The following is a 17,433-nucleotide window of genomic DNA, read 5'->3' as shown; positions in this document are numbered from 1 at the left end:
AAAATAAATAAATGAACAGTTACAATAGGCCTGATTCCACAGTGGAGATTTGGGTACAATCATTTTTGTTTTTAGTGGAAGATTTGCTTTTTTAGTAATGGGTCCTAAAATATGAAAGCAAACGTTGCTGCTAATAGTTGCAGAAATGGCAGTCAGAAAATGTGTCTGAACCTACCTGGCTCACACAGCTGTGGTTTGTTTTTATGTGTGTGTCCAGATTACACGGATGTGTGTGGCAATGTGAAAGTTAGAGAAAGTATGCATCATAATATAAGTGTATTGATTATAGTACAACAGGAATTGCATAGGATGGTACAAGATAGGTTGGAACATATATGCATCCGAAGAAGTGGGCTGTAGTCCACGAAAGCTTATGCTCTAATAAATTTGATAGTCTCTAAGGTGCCACAAGTACTCCTGTTCTTCTTTTTTTAAAGATATTTGAAAATCAAATCTTCCCTTCCTTATATGTTTAGGGTTCTGTATTTTGACCCTCTGCTAACTCCTGAAGCAGTAGATAGAGTGCAGCTCCCTGTATTGGGGATGAGAGCATGAGTTTCAGGAGCTGTGTAGACTCAGTTCTTAACAGGTAAATGGCTTTTCAGTTTACTCTAACCAGCCACTATATGCTTACAAGGAGTAGAGGTTTTGCTTCTCAGGCTAGCACAAAATGTTTTCCCCTGCTATGCTCTTCTGCTCTTTTCCTGTGCACTAGCAGTAAAATGATATTTATAAGAAGCCTGCTTCCTGAAGTATAAGATTTCCTGAAGGATTCTTGTAAATCTGTTTGCTCTGTTCTAACATGCATACAGATGACTAGCAGAGCAGGAGAAAGAGTCCTGTTCATATATTTGCGTAATATGCTTCTCGTGTGCGTGTTATCCCAGATGCAACTGGTAGGTCAAATTTCTGACTTCTCAGTCTTGTTCTCTCTTAAAGCAGTGGTTCTCAAACTGTTGTACTGGTAACTCCTTTCACACAGCAAGCCTCTGAGTACGACCCCTCATCAATTAAAACACTTATTTTTTTATATTTCACACTATTATAAGTGCTGGAGGTGAAGCGGGGTTTGGGGTGGAAGCTGACAGCTCGTGACCCCCCACGTAATAACCTCGTGACCCCCTGAGGGGGTCCCAGTTTGAGAACCCCTGTCTTAAAGGGATATGGTTCTGTTGATTAAGGCTCAAAACATAGGTTTTGTAAAAATGAAGTTTTTTTTACATTTGAAGATTGAATGAATAAAGAAAAAAAAAAAAGAAAAATTACACATTACTTTGTGATGGCTGCTGTCTAAACACTTGCTCATGCTAGTGCATGAAAACCAGTAAGTGAAACTGAAGTATAAACTGTGAGTGGAATTTAAAAAGCAGGTGGCATTAGTTATGAAAAGTAAGTTAAGGTTTTTTTTTTTTTTTTTAAATTCAGGAATTTAAGGTGTTAATATGATCAAGGACATTTGATTATTTTAATTATTCTTAACCTTAACCGTATGTCTCTAAACTTCATTCAAGATTTATAAAGCACCTTGAGGATTTGTGACCTAGTGATATTGTTCAGCATTAAATTTAACAGTTCCCCGGAGCAGTACATTTATGGCTTAAGGCCATTTTTAGCAGCTATGGGGGCCAGGAGAGACTAGACTTGGGACTTAAAGCTGAGATGCTAAAAATAGAAAGTATATAAGAGGGGAAAATGCCATGCTAAACCATATAAGGAAGTATTCTTCATAGCCCCCACCCTGCACTACACACTTTATCCCATACAACCTTTGTTAAAAGCATACTGCACATCTGCAATATGCCAAGTGGCACATAGTTCAATCTGTGGTAATCCTAATGATCACAAATTAAAAGAACATGTCAATATTCACCTGGCATTTAGGTAGAAATCTCATTATTTCTTAAACTAAAAAATTGTAGATTGGATTTTAAACATGATTTCTATTTTGATGTTTCCATTGTGCTATTGTTCCAATGCTGCTGTTGCTCCCTTTTTTTTTTTTTTACTGGTTTAAATCTAAACTTACCAGTTTCACTTTTGTTTCTAGTCAGTTTTATTTTCCACTCTTTCTGTAGTAAAGTAGTGCTTGAGTTCACAATGGCTTAAAAGAACTGTCCATTTAATTCTGAAGTACTATGAAAACATTTGTATTGAAAACAGGCTTTCTAAGTCTCTTTAAAAACAAACAAACAAAAAATAAACCATTTTGTGTCTGATTCTCAAAATCAGGGTTTGGACTTACATGAACCTGAGAACTAAAAGAACATTTAATTGTATATTTAGTGGCAGGCAGCCTGTTATATCCATATATTAGTGGCGTTGTAGTTCCTTCATCTGAGATGAAATGTTCTGTTGCTGTTTCATTAAGGTTGGCTTTCATTACCTGTTTACAGATGTAGGCTGTTACGGAGTCAAGGTAACTAATGTCCCCATTCAGGCAGGAGTATGGGCATGTTGGTGCTAGGAACAACACAAGCCACCCCAGCATCCATCCACTCCATCCTTTCCAGTGATTCAGAGTTGTGATGTGTGTAACTTGCCCTAAAGTGGTAGGCTCTGTTGGAAGAAACAAACACAGCAGCACCCAGTTAGTGTGAGCAGGGAAGTGAAACTGACCAATGTAAGCAAAGTACTTTTACTTAAAAAAGCATAAATGAATGAAAGGTAAAGCAAACTTAACAGGACCCTTCCTTTTTCATAATAGGGTGTCACTGGTAACGTAAATGGAGAAAACCTGTTTCTTTATCAGTTTCCTTATATTGACAATGGCCATTCTGTGGCTGTATATTTCATACTTGGAAGTGATAATTGGGTTATTTTCAGTGTATGGAAATCTTAGTTGTTTTAAGAAATTTGAGTGAATTTCTTCTCTTGCATATAGCATTGGCAGAAATCCTGTGCAAGCTGATCTTGTGGATATCACTTTCTGCAAAAAGGTGCTCTGCTCCCTTCATTTTTCAACTCCAAACGTACTTAAACTACAACAGGGCAAGTTATTTATATTTGAATTAAGGCTAGTAATAGTTCAAAAAGTCAGCAAAATCTCAAAGATGAATGCAGTGAAAATATTGTGAATCGTTGAAGTGTCTCGTGTAGACACTTTGACAAAGCACTGATTCAGACAAGCAGGGGAGTAACTTGAGCTGATTATTATATATTCACACTTTTTAAAAAAACAAAGCAAGTCTTATACTAGAGGGAAAAGGAGAGAAATGGCTACAGTTCAGAAAGTAAATATTTTCAAGGTGACCCTGCCAGCAGGTAGCGGATCTTGGGGGGCAACTACTGCACTGGTGGGGTGCAAAATAAACTTTATTAAGAAAATGCAAAAACAGGGAAAATTTAATAGTGAGGGATATAGGGTTTGTTAAGGTAGACAATTGGGGAGGGGTTTCTTTTAGTAAAGAGGATAGGGGGTTTCAATAGTGGGGTCCAATACAGTTGGTAACCAATTAACACTGAAGTATAAATGTAACAGGTAGCTAACGGTTTCTATGCAAAGGGTGTGTCACAGCAGCATATAATCAACTAATAGTTATGGGTAAAATGTGTTAAATAACCAAGAACTCTAGATAAAAATATGTCACAGTGGTGTAAATGTAAAATGTGAGGGGTATTAGAGAGAAAAAGGGTAACCAATGGGGTTTTATGCTAGACTTCAGTAATACAATTGAGGTCTGGCAGCAGTAGGAGCAGGGTGAGCACCTGGGGGAAGGGATTGAGAGAGACAGACAGACAGAGACAGGCTGCAAGTTTAAACAGCAGAGAGACAATTATACAGAACACAGCAAAATCTTATCTATGATTTAACTTAACCAAGACTACACAAATTAGCAAGTAACAAAACACAATGCAACAATTCTTTAAGCCTAACTTACAGAGTACAATGCAAGCAATTTTCTAAACCTAATTTAACCACAACTATGCAAAATGAAATTACAATTTATCTAGACTAAAGGCTAAATCTAACCTAATGGGTGCCCTTTATACTAGGAGTAGTTCCAGAGGGTAGAGTGGTGTGTGCCCAGGATACAGCTTCAAGGGGGGGGGGGGGGGGGTTTAACTAGTGGTGGCTGCACCAGGCTTATTTCCAGCAGCAAAGGAGCTAGAAGCAGATTACAGATACAGACCAAGGAGTTAGCTTGGGTCTGCATGAGAAAGCCAGCAGCTAGAACAAGGGGCGTGTGCAAGAGGTTTTTCCTTACCAATCCCCAAAGCAGCAGCAGGAACAGCAGTTTCAGCATCAGAGTACGCAGAGAGGACTCGATTCGCTTACAATAATCAGGAGATCTCCAGGCACAAATTCCTTGTTCATGGGAGGGGAGTTTAAAAACGAGGGTACGTTCAGAAACAAACAAGAGCAGGGTGAGAGCCCCCCAAAGACCCCTAACTGATCAGACCAGGTGGGAAAGCAAGGACCTTCTCCAGGGGTCTGATCAGAAAATGTCTGGTTTTAAGGGCAAATTCAGGCAGTTTCCCGCCAGTAACTTTGATTGGTTCCCTTAATCCAGGGGAGGAGAGAAGGCAGAGAAACTGCAGGTAGGCACAGGACATGTCTGGGCAAGTTCTGAGTCACAGGTATGACTCGTGCTCAGCTATGTGGCCACTTTAGGTCTTGCATACCTGGGCAGAGCACCCTACACCGAGCCGGGTCCGAACAAAGGAGCGAAAAAGCCCCCACCTCCCTGAGCAGAGCAATGGCTCCAGTCAGTCTGCACAAGCCATTTCCATGAGCAGGGCCAGGCTGTGACTTTGGTCAGTTCCATGGCGGGCCGCGGCCACTCAAATCCAGCAGGGGGACAGCTGTAACAGACACAAGGAAATAAATTTAAAATATAGAAAGTGCTCTTCCTTAAGCTCTGCATAGGAGATAAAATGATGGGTGCATTTTCATTGAGTAACTAAGGGCTAGTGTACAGGGGTGGCAGTGCATGCCAGAGGGTTGTAAACTGTAGAGTGCTCTAAATGCCCTGTGTAGACCCTGCTGACACACTCTAAAAGCTAGCATGCATCCATGTAGTCTCGTCTGATTCAGTACTATACTAATGTGCACTAGGAACCTTCTGGCATGCGTCAATGGGATCTACATAGGGCAGTTAGAATGCACCTTGCCCCTTTCTTCCCTCTGGCCCCTGTACTGTACTGGTTCTCCTATGGGAAGCATCAGGGTGCAGTCCTTGCATTCTGGTGGCTCAAAGTAGCATTGCATCTGCACTGACTCTGCTTCCATTGCTCAGAGGTGGTGTTGGGGGCTGAAATACAGCCTGGCTCAGCCTCCACGTGGCTGGGGGTTGTTCAGGGCTGGAGTCTGGGTTTCTCTCAGATCCCTGGCTGATGCATCTTTTTGAAGCGACACCCCTTGCCTTCTTGCATCATCACTGGCCCAACAAGCAGCAAAGGGGGTGCAGCTGAGTGGTTCTGCATCAAACTCATGGAGGGGAAGGTTTGTCTCCTTTGTTCTGTGTGCATATATGGGAGGGGAATATGAAAGGCTTGGCTGAGAGCAGTCGGGGATATCCTCTTGAAGCAGTCTTCTCTGTGGGACATAAATCTTTTTTCCCATCTTCCTCTCCTCCTCCCCAAATGTGCGTGCACATTTACTTGTACCTCAAGACAAAAGACAGAGTGGAGCGTGTATTTTTCAGACGGTTTTTGCAAGCATTCCCTGAAGGCCTAGTCTCCCTTTAGAAAGAGGCTGCTAGCTGTGCATGTATCTTTAAAGAATTTGCTGCAAAATTCTTGATGTGACTGTCACTACATGTTTATATGGTGCCTAAACAGTGGACCGTAATCTGGGTGAGGCCTCAGCAATACTGCAATAGAAACGTTAAACAACGATGACGTTTCTCCTCCCCTCCTCATGTGTGCAGGATTCCTCTCTGGTTCTGGTTCATCCTTTCTAGACCTCTTCTAAGGCAGCTCCATTTCCTATCATTGTCAGCTTCGCTATTGTAGACCTAGTAACTGTGAACACCAATATTGCATGCTGTAGAATTTGTTCTCACTAGTTACAGCTGGTGTATTTTCTTAGAGCAGGCTCTTGCAATGAAGAGTTATTTCGGGGGAGACCTTTGGAAAGCTTGAGCTGCCTGAGAGTGGATCTTGCAGTTGTTTTGATGCACAGTATTGGGAAGCTCGTAATCTTAACTGCATGTCAAATTACAGGTTTAAAGTATAGCGAGCTGTTCCGTGGGTGTGGAATATAGCTTCTCCAGAAGTGTAGATTTTGATAGTGGACTCTGCTTAATCAGGAAAGCAGCCTGAGCTATCTGCCCTCATTAAGAGATTCTTCCCCTTGGATGAAGATGTAGACTGCTGTGAAACATGCGTTGAAGTTGTTCTATGTTGTAAGGATTCTGTTAGCATTTGTTCATTAGCTGTGTTACAAATGCCGTGGGGCCTGATTCTCACTACCATGCGACTTGTGTAATGTCAGTTCTGCAGAGGGGGTGAAAATGCTGCCATTTTGATTTGATAGAATTTTATGCTCACTTTGCATGAGGTATGAAGGCAGTTGGGGAATCAGGCTCTTTCTTTACACAACACAGTTAATGGTTTCTGTTAATAGCAGTCTCCCTGCTGCTGCTTCTCCTGACAGCTTCCAAATGCTTACTTGATTTCTAGACATTTCCATGCTGTTCGCTCCCATTGTACAGCGCATACATAAAACCTTCTCACACAAATAACTTGTAGTGGAAATACATCTTACAAAAACCTATTGGATGAGCTTGTGGTTCAGGCACTGGACCAGGACTTGGAAATTTAGGGCATGGCTACACTTGCCGATGTAGAGCGCTTTGAGTTAAACCAGCCTTCCTAGAGCGCAGTAGGGAAAGCACTGCAGTCTGTCCACACTGCCAGCTGCCAGTGCACTGGCGTGCATGGGCGGCAGGTTTGTATAATTTTTGGTGTTGCCCAAGTGGATCCGTCCCATCCATAGGACGGACCGGGACAACCGCCCTGGGCCCCGCACTTTGGGGGGCCCTGCGCTTCAGGGGGATGTGGGCTCCAGGGTGGCCTGGGGAGTTAGCAGGGTGCCTGGTGCCGACAGCAGCGAGCAACCCTGCTCCGCCCTGCCTCTTCTCACCCCGCCTCTTCCCCAAAGCCCCACGCCCCAAGCAATGCCGGGAGCCAAGGAGGTGGAGCGGAGTGGCCTGGAGCCAGGTCACTCGCTGCTGCCAGCGCCAGGCCCCCCTCTAAGTCCCCAGGCCGCCCTGGATCCCGTGACCCCCTGAAGCACGAGGCAGGGGTAGGCACCAGCATGTTGTGCAACGAACACTTGACAAAATTACCGGACTTAGTGGCGGACATTGGGGGGGGGTTATTATGTCATTCAATCATTCAACCCATAAAATAGCACACTTTTTGCCACATTGAAAAAAAAAAAGTAACCTAGCTAATAATAATAATAGTAATAATAATTAATAATAAATTCAACTCATAATTAATGAAAATGTGTGTATACTGTATATGAGATTATTACATGAGAAATGAAAATGAGCTTGCTTTGGGATTTTACAAGGCACTTGTATCATTTAAACACATTTGGTACCTTGAGGAATGATAATACTTCTTGCAAATCACATAAATAGGGAACCCATGGTCTCCTTCCCTCACCCCATTGCAAAGGCACAGGGGTTACTGCTGGTTGCCCTAGGGCTGCAGAAAACTCTATGGGCAAAACATATGGAAAAAAGAGGATCAATTTATACAGAGGGTTGAAGGGGACTCCCACAGGGCATTAATTAACACTTAATAAATACATCAAAAATAAATACATTACAGAGATAAGAGCCTGTAATGACAGACTTTACTTCATGAGAAGCTCCAGAGAAAGAAGACCCAGAGGGAGTAATCGTAGGGGCAATCTTAGGGAGACCAAAGGGGCTGGTAGAGGGAGCAGACAGAGAACAAGAGTAGAGGCAGAGTCACTGCAGGGTTGACCCAGTCTTCTGCCTCTCCCCTGTGGGTGGAAACACTGATCATTACAGGTCTCTCATCTTACGCTGGGGTTACGTTCCGCAGTCAGCGCATAAAGCGAAAACCGCGTATAGTCAAAATTACATTGAGTTCAATGGCGGGCGGAATCGCCGTCACTACAGGTACAGTATTAAAATTGTTATTTTTCTTTCTTTTGATTTTGTTTTTGCTGACCGCGGAAAGCTGAAATCGCACATGTTAAATGCGCGTAAGATGCGACAGACCTGTATCACTATAGGAAGGAACAATAGAATGGAATGCCCAGAAGAATGAATGACTTGAGGAAAATTTCCTGAAGAGACCTTTACCCTTAAAGAGCTTTTCTGTCTCCGACATTTATATTTCTACACAGGGTGGTTTGGCCCACAGAAATAAAAATCTGCACATCTTCCATGTGTTTTTGGACCAATGGAAAAAAATAGGTATAATTCAAGTGACTTTTTATATTACCTATAAAACCGAGTTAACACAATAAATGAGCTTATGAACAAGCAGAAAATATACTTCTCAAGTGAAAAAACTACAAATGGACTTCTTTGCAAAGAAATTGTAAGAGTTCTTACAGGAAAAGCCACAAACTGTCAGGAAAGGAAGAGTAGATTGAATTACTTGCCTCAGTGAAATTAAATATCCAGAGAATTGCTGTGCCTGTGATCATGATGACCGGGGCTTGCTCACCTGTGGCTCCCCTGCCCCATGCTGTGGAGGCACAGCCAGGCAGGTCTGCATCTGCAAGCAGGCGCCCTGCCTCAGGTGCAGCTCCCATTGGTTGTGCTGGCCAATAGGTTGGGAGCCCCCCCGGCCAATGGGCTGAGGGGGAGGGGGAAGGCAAAGGGGGAGATTGTAGGGAGCTCTGGAGCAGGGGAGACAGTGGGGGAGGGGAGTTGTCTGGCACAAAGGGGGGCTCTCTGGAGAGGGGTCATGGGCCATTGGGGGTTTCTCGGGGGGGGCAGAGGGTTGTGTGGGTCTCTGTGGGGCTGGGGGGAGTGATGGACGGAGCCAGCTGCAGCCTGGGTCTGTGCTGCGGAGGGGGGCGGGGGAGAGGAGGTTTGCTATAGCCCCCTCAGGAAGCTCCCTCTGTCCTGTGTATTTTATGCCAGCCCTGGGGTGCCCATCGCTGCTCCTTTTTCCCCGCCCACGGCTCCATCTGTGTGTCCCCACAGCCCCTGGCTGTGTCCTTGTGTCTGTCTGTCCCCACAACCTCCCAGCTCACCGGCTGTGTCTGTCTGACAGGGACAGACTCCTGCTGCTCGCTCTCTGCCCTTCCCTGCTGTGGAGGCGCAACCAGGCAGCTCTGGCACCGCCCCCTGCAGCTCCCATTGGCTGGGGTTCCTGGCCAATGGACTGTGAGCCGGGTCGGGGGGTGGGAGGGACGGACTCTCCGCAGCATGCAGGGGCTCCGGGGAAGGGGGGAGCTGCCCCCAAGGTGAGAGCACCCCAAAGCACGGGGCCTGGGGCCCAAACATTGGTGGAGCTGGCCCCACCTTCAGGAATATTGGTGGAACATGCACACCATGGGCCCATATAACTCGCCGCCTATGCTGGCATGGCCACATTAGCAGCTCTTGCAACGGCCACAGAGAGCAGTGCATTGTGTTAGCTATCCCAGTATGCAAGTGGCTGCCACATGCTTTTCAAATGGAGGGGTGGGGTGGAGTGTGACAGGGAGTGTGTTGTATGTATGTGTGTAGGGGGGGGAGAGTGGGTTTTTTGAGGGGCTGAGAGCATGTCAGCATGCTGTCTTGTAAGTTCAGACAGCAACAAACCTCTCCTCCCCCCACAGCATTCCACGGTAATGGTTGCTTTGTCTCGGAGCAGATAAGCATGCTGGATGTCAAATGGAGCTTTCAAAGGGCATATCAAAAACAATGACAAGAGTGGCCACTTGACTTAAGGGGATTATGGGACATTTCCGGAGGCTGATCAGAGCGCAATAACCCAACACTTTGTTCACACTGACGCTGGGGCGCTCCAGCGGGGGTGCATCAAACGTTATTCTACTCGCCAATGTGGAGTACCAGGAGTGCTCTAGCCATGGAGTCAGAGCACTCTACGTGCCTTGCCAGTGTGGACGGATAGTGAGCTAGTGCGCTTGCGGCTCCTCAAACTTCTCAAAACTCTTTAACCCACTTCTCAAAACTCTTACCCTAAATACCTATTGCCTCCAGTACTTGCTCCCATAGTCATGTGAGCTCATCTGCTATATCCAGGCTTTGAAGTGCTATGTGTCACTGAAACCCTTTACACTTGCTGATTGTTTTTCTTGCAGTTATCGCTGTGATGATTTTGTAGTCAATGATACCAAGCTGGGCCTGGTACAGAAAGTCAGGGAGCACCTACAGAACTTGGAAAAGTAAGTAACCTGCTTACCACTCCCCTCCCCGCTCTGAGTGGACTTGGATATTGTTTAATTTGAATGGATTTTCTTTTTGTACATTGTCCTTGTACAAGCCTTTTCATCATCTAAAAGAGATACCAGGATTACGGGGTTGGGATGACTTCTACATTGAAACTCATGGAAATGCAATTAACAAGCAGCTTTGTCTATGTCAGAAGTTCTCAAACTTTTTTTACTGGTGACTCCTTTCACATAGCAAGCCTCTGAGTGTGACCCCCCCCCTTATAAATTAAAAAACACTTTTTTATATATTTAAGTCCATTATAAATGCTAGATGCAAAGCGGGGTTTGGGGTGGAGTCTGACAGCTCACGACCCCCCATGTAATAACCACACGACCCCCTGAGGGATCCTGACCCCCAGTTTGAGAACCCCTAGTCTATGTGCTGACTGAGGCATTCAGTCCTTGTCAAGAATATCTTGGGAAACGTCTTGCCAAGAAGCAGGCATGGGTTCCCAAAATTAAGATTTGGTTGCTGGAGCAGAGCACTTAAAGTGGAAATGGAAGGGGGAAATATCCTGATAAATGTTAACTGCGTGGCCTGGTTTCTGAACATCTGAAGATGAGGAAAGCTCATGAACTTATAATAATTGTATACTGAGTTACAGAAGAGCAGTGCTTTATTGTGACTTATCTAGGTCTCTTCTACTGAGAAATATTATAATCTTTATCATGCACATGCTGCAGCCAGTTCAGGAGAGCAAAATATTAGGGCTTTCATAGTTTACTTGGAAACTTTGCAAAATATCTTGTGGAAGTCTAGGCACACAAAGGTTCTTCCAAATATTGTTTGGCTGTCCCAGAGTTCAGACACCAACACCACTAACAAGTGGCTGTGATGTTGGAAAATCTTCTGATACTGGTACGCTAAATGTGTCACTTTGGCATCAGAATCTCCCATTTGGCATTGTCCTAAGCTGAGACCCTCTCCACTTCCATCTGCTGTCTCATTTGAATGCGGCTAGGAAATACTAACACTCATTGTTTTTCATTCCATTATTTGCTGGGTTGATAACAAGTGTACAACATGTGGATGAGGGATGTATTTAATATTTAGGGAAGACTTGGAGAAAATCTGCAACTTAGTTTTTCAGAGGTGAAGGTTGTCACTGTCAAGGCCAACTCATGGCTAGTAGCCATATCCCAAGGTGAAAGCCCATTGCAGTGACTTCATGGTCAAAAGTATTTAAACTATAGACTTGAAACGGCAAAGGAAATATTGAAGAACGTTGCTATAGCATGCTACTTGTCTTTAGGTTTTTTATATTTTAAATTTTGCCTCTTGGCTGGTGCCAGAGCACTCTTGGAGGAACACTGTTATCCTATGATGCACATTTCTATGAAGGAACTTGTTGTTTGGGAGTCTCCCCTCACCCTGGCCTGACAAACACTGATATATTTTGCACACAGCAGTGGAGGATCTAGATACATTAGATCACACTGCAGTGGTGCACTGCATAATTTCTCATGAACCAGTAGCATCTCAACAGTTTATTTTGTGCTTCTTACAGGTTTCCAGCTGTTTTGAATAACTGTAAGACAGTTCACTTCTTACTTGGGCACTTTGTCTTCTAAAAGCTTATCTTAAAGGCTATAAAAGTATGTTTAGTGTAAGTGACTGTCATTGATTAGCAACATATGAAGTCCTTAGAGCATTACACCAAATAATTTTCTAAGAATGGACTTTTTTGATATAATATTGTTAGTGTTTGTCTGAGAGAAACTGCAAAGCTTATGGCTCAAGTTGTTTTCTGCCTTAAATTGTTTGGCTCTGCACTTATTTTAGAGTGTCTTTCTAAAGCTCTGGAGAGACACTTCGGAAGACAAGAAGTGCCACTGGAGAAATTCAATATGAAGTGTCCCTTTGATTAAAAAAATATGAAGTATGTTTTCAGATCAGAAGTTGCGAGATAATTAGGACATGCTTCAGGGTACTCACCATAGCATAACATAATTACATTAATTCAGATACTAGACCAGTGGGTCTCAAACTTTTGTACTGGTGACCCCTTTCACATAGCAAGCCTCTGTGTGTGAACCCCCCCTTATAAATATATAAAAAAGTGGTTTTAATTTAACTCCATTATAAATGCTGGAAGCAAAGCAGGGTTTGGGGTGGAGGCTGACAGCTCACGACCCCCCATGTAATAACGTTGCGACCCCCTGGGGGGTCCCGACCTCCAGTTTGAGAACCCCTGTATTAGACACTATTAAAAGAAGAGCTTGTATCTTTTCTATTTTAAGACAAATATTAAATGTCTATTGTACCTCTATAAAAGCATATGTTGAAACTGGGGAAGGCCTTTCTGCTCTTGAATGTTAATGATCTGATCTGTAACTGTTAGACATTAAGAGAATGCACACTCACTTTGTCCATTTTATATTGTTTTTTATAATAAATAACATGTTTTAACTAATTTATTCCTTTACTATAGTTCAGCTTTTACAGCAGACAGACATAGGAAGAGAAAACTATTGGAAAATTCATCTCTGAACAGCAAGTTATTAAAAGTAAATGTAAGTACAACGCTTTCAGTGCTTGAAGGGGCTTCGTCAACTTACCAAGGCTCAAAATGGGCCTAATGTTGACCTAGTTTTAAAGTGGTTATAATCTGGCTTCAAATTTTAAATGTCATGTATTTGTTGTATCTCTCTGCCTTCCTCTAATGGAGAGGTGACTTATTTCTTTTTTAAAAATTGCTGGTGTCCTCTTGTAATCACACTAACCTAGTGCTTGAGCTTCCCTGTTGCTTAGCTAACTAGGAAACAACTAGTGCCAATTGGGCTGAAAAGCAGAGATAGGTAAGAGGCAGCCTCTTGTCTGGTAGATGAGTATTGCAGTCAAATTGTCAATTGCAGAAGAAAAGGGCACAAACCATTCCTCCCTATTAGTTAAGGAGGTAATTGCAAATTGAGAAAAGCGGGTAATCAGAGAGGTGGCAAAGTTAGTAGATGATACAAAGTTAGTCAAGATAGGGAAGTCCAGAACTGACTGTGAAGAGTTCCAAAGGGATCTCACTAAACCAAGTGACTTGTCAACAAAATGGCAGATGAAATTCAGTGTTGATAATAAGTGCAAAGTAATGCTCATGGGGGGGAGGGAAGTCACAGCTATATATACAAAATGATTGGTTATAAATTATCTGTAGCCACTTAAGAAAGAGATCTTGGAGTCATTCTGAATAGTTCTATGAAAACATCTGTTAAATGTGCAGCAGCAGTCAAAAAGCCTTAAAAGGATGTTAGGAACCAATAGGAAAGGGACAAACAGATAAGACAGAAAATATCGTAATGCTATTCTATAAATTCATAGTACGTTCACAACTTGAATACTGCACGCAGTTCTGGTTGTCCCATCTCAAAAAGATATATTAGAACTGGAAAAGTTACAGAGAAGGCAACAAAAATGATTAGGGGCATGGTACAGCTTCCATACAAGGAGAAATTAAAAAAGATTAGGACTAGTCAGTTTAGAAAAGAGATGACTTGAGAGGTGGGTATGATAGATGGCTATAAAAATCATGTGTGTGAAGAAAGTAAATAAGGCAGTGTTATTTACCCCTTCTCATAACATAAGAACCAGGGATCACCCAATTAAATGAATAGACAGCAGGTTTTAAACATAAGGAAGTACTTCTTCACACATCGCTCAGTCAACCCGCGGAACTAATTTCCAGGGGATGACGTGAAGGCCAAAAATAAAACTGGGTTCAAAAAAAGTATTCGATGAGCTCACAGAGGATAGGTCCAAGAATGGCTACTAGCCAAGATGATCTGGGGTGCAACCCCATGCTCTGAGTGTTCCTAAACCTCTGTCTGCTGGAAGCTGAAACTGGATAATGGGATGAATCACTCAATAAATTGCCCTGTTCCATTCGTTCCCTTTGAAGCATCTGTCACCGGCCACTGTCGGAAAACAAGATACTCGGCCAGATGGACCTTTGTTCTGACTCAGTATGGCCATTCTCAGGTTCTTAATAAACATTTGAGTAAAATTTTCAAAAGGGTTTAAGTCCCATTTTTCAGAAGTGTCTTTAGGTGCTTTTGAAAATGTTACCCTTTGTCTCTATTCTCATCTTGCCTGCTGCTCCCACTTTATAGGTACCTGTCTCCTGATGTTGGATAGAGGGCATACCGCTTTCACCTTCAGCTTCACTCTGCCCTCTCTCAGCTTGGTGGGGCTGCATGTATAAAAAATTAAAAGAAGGGCAAGAATGCAGTGCAGGAATGGAACCTGACCCGTGGGAGCTGCAGTAGTAGCTCTCAGCTGCTGGTGCTACATTGCTGATGCATAAACTTGCCTCTCCACACAGATAGCTTACTCGGAGAGGCAGGAATTCTCCAGAGGGTGCATGGAAGTAGGGATGGGTGTGGTTGGTAGGACAGCTGTACAGCTGCTCTCCTATGTCTACACTGCAATTAAAAACCTATGATTGGCCAGTGCCAGCTGACTTGGGCTTAGGGGCTGTTGAATTGCAGTGTAGACATTTGGGCTTGGGCTGGAGCCCAGACTCCAGGACCCTGCAAGGCGGGGAGGATCCCAGAGCTCAGGCTGCAGTCCAAGCCCAAATATCGACACCGTAAGTAAATCGCCCCTTAGCTTGAGCCAGATGGCACAGGCCAACCACGGGTATCTAATTGCAGTGTGGACATACTCCTAATTGGCTCCCTCTGCATGCCCAGAGTTCCAAGCAGCTGGCAGTGAGTTGCTGTCTTGGAACATCTGTGGTTTTAGTTACTTTCAAAACTGGCAGGCCTAGTTAGTGTCCTTCTTCAATTGATAAGAAAATTTCTCAGGACGACTGAGGAAGCATTTGCAATACTGTACAGGCTTTTTTTTTTTTTTTTTGGCTACAGAATCACATGAATTCTCAGTGTCTGGAAAATCAGAAATAAAACTACAGCTGATGTATAGCAATTGAGAAGACTGAATTAGAACATACTAACTGAATGGAGATTATAACTGAATGGAGATTAGAGTCTGAGCTATCTTTGTTTTCTCTGTTTTATTAATACATGAATGTTGCCCAAGGCAACTGATGGTCTTTTCTGTGCTGGCACATTGGATCAGTGTCTAGAAAAAGCAGGGCACAGGGTGTTTGCAATAATGCCATGCTGTCTAACCAGAGATGGGGTGAGAAGTGTACTAAAAGGCATTGTGGGGGTGAGGTTTTTGTATGTTGGAAACAACACCTTCTTTAAAAATAGGCTCTTGCAATTACTCAACTGCTAAAATGCTGAGTTTTCTATCTAATGCTGACTTTTCTATCTAAATATTATAAAATATTCTTATGCTGTTCGCTCTTTAGGCTTTACTTGAGACTTAAGTTTTGTATGTTTGTGGTAGTGTTAATTTCTCTAATGATATCAAGACACAAGCCAGGGGACAGTGTCTGAATTACAGAAGCTTTCTCCCATTGTCCCTACTTGAAAGCACACTGCTCTTGTTGTCAGGACTAGAGTTGATTTTGAACTTCTGTTGTTAGAAGATTGGTTAACATACCATTCTGGAGACCGTAAAGTTAAAAGTTCATCATGCTGCTCTTATGTAATGTATACATTTTGACTGGCAACTAAAACACAAGTGCAAAAGATTTAGAAATAAAAGTAGCTACAAAACCAAATTAGCCTGTGTGCTGCATTCCTCTAAACTGTCAACAGTTGGTAGGCCAACAATGTCACATGCCTGCTCTCTCCAGCACTCCTGCCCCCAACCCCTTCAGCTTGTACAGTCTGTTTAATTTCAATAGTTTTCCCCAAAATCTTGTTTATTTTTCTTCAAAACAAAAAAGCCAGCAGCCCAGTGCTGAGGTCTCATAAGGAGTTCTAAAAGAGCAACCCATACCACATGATGGTGGGGGAGTCAATGTGTAATTGGCAAGGAATTAGATCTCATTTTCAGGGTGAGATGATTTTCAATAGTGCCTCAGGGAGATTGGAATGCAGCTCCCATTGGAAAGCGTTGGGAATTGGGTACCTAACTCAGGCCTGGTCTACACAAAGGGATTAGGTCAAATTTAGCCGCATCAGGTCGATTTAAAAATGAATGCGTCCACACAACCAACCCCGTTCAGTCAACCCTAAAGGGCTCTTAAATTCGATTTCTGTACTCCTCCCCAGCAAGGGGAGTAGCGCTAAAATCGATTTTGCTGGGTCGAATTTGGGGTAGTGCGGACGCAAATCGATGGTATTGGCCTCTGGGAGCTATCTCAGAGTGCTCCATTGTGACTGCTTTGGACAACATTTTGAACTCCGATGCACTAGCCAGGTACACAGGAAAAGCGCTGGGAACTTTTGAATTTAATTTCCTGTTTGGTCAACATGGCAAACTTAGCAGCACAGGTGACCATGCAGTCCCCCCAGAATCGTAGAGCATAGAATGTTTCTACGCTCCCCCTATCATCTCTGTCCCTGAGGTTATAGCCAGTGATGAGCTGCCAAAATATTAACAACCGGTTCCCTCCTCCTCACCCCACGAGGGGGTTGTGGCGCGCCCCCCCCCCGGGACTCCTGCCCCATCCAACCCCCTTCCCTGTCCCCTAACTGCCCCTTGCTGCCCCATCCAACCCCTCCTCTCATGCCTGATGGCCCCCATGGAACCTCTGCCCCATCCAACCACCCCTTCTCCCTGTCCCCTGACTACCCCTGGAACCCCTGCCCCTGACTGCCCCCCACCGCCCCATCCAACACCCCTGCTCCTTCCTGACTGCCCCCCCAGGACTCTTGTCCCCATTCAATTCCCCTACCCTCTGACGGCCCTGAGTCCCGACCCTAATCCACCCCCCCCGCCCTCTATCCAACACTCCCTCCCTGCTTCCTGCCCCACTTACCGCGCTGCCTGGAGATGGGGGCCATGCTACCGGGAGCCGTGGGCACTGGGCCGGAGTTGGAGGCCAGGCCGGCGCCGCTGGCCGTCCCGGAGTCGGGGCCCGGCCCAGAGCTGGGGGCCAGGCCGGAGCCAGCCCAGAGTTGGGGCTGGGCCGGAGCGAAGCCGGGGGCTGGAGCCGCGGGCCAGCCCGGAGCCACTGGCTAGCCTGAAGACAGGGGCCGACCCG

At 44.3% G+C, this 17,433-nt stretch overlaps 1 protein-coding gene across 2 annotated transcripts in view; it reads left to right on the top strand.

The window, feature by feature from the left end:
• USP3 (ubiquitin specific peptidase 3) overlaps positions 1-17,433 on the top strand; it is a 68,654-nt gene that overhangs the window by 31,932 nt on the left and 19,289 nt on the right. For both annotated transcript variants that reach the window (XM_034782765.1, XM_034782766.1), the window contains exons 4-5: positions 10,250-10,333; positions 12,814-12,895. In XM_034782765.1, coding sequence (XP_034638656.1) covers positions 10,250-10,333; positions 12,814-12,895 — 166 coding nt within the window. The remainder of the gene's footprint in view (positions 1-10,249; positions 10,334-12,813; positions 12,896-17,433) is intronic.

This window comes from Trachemys scripta, chromosome 10 (genome assembly GCF_013100865.1).
Source record: "Trachemys scripta elegans isolate TJP31775 chromosome 10, CAS_Tse_1.0, whole genome shotgun sequence".
In the NCBI taxonomy this organism is placed as follows: domain Eukaryota; kingdom Metazoa; phylum Chordata; order Testudines; family Emydidae; genus Trachemys; species Trachemys scripta.
This window is presented reverse-complemented; position numbering and strand designations above follow the sequence as displayed.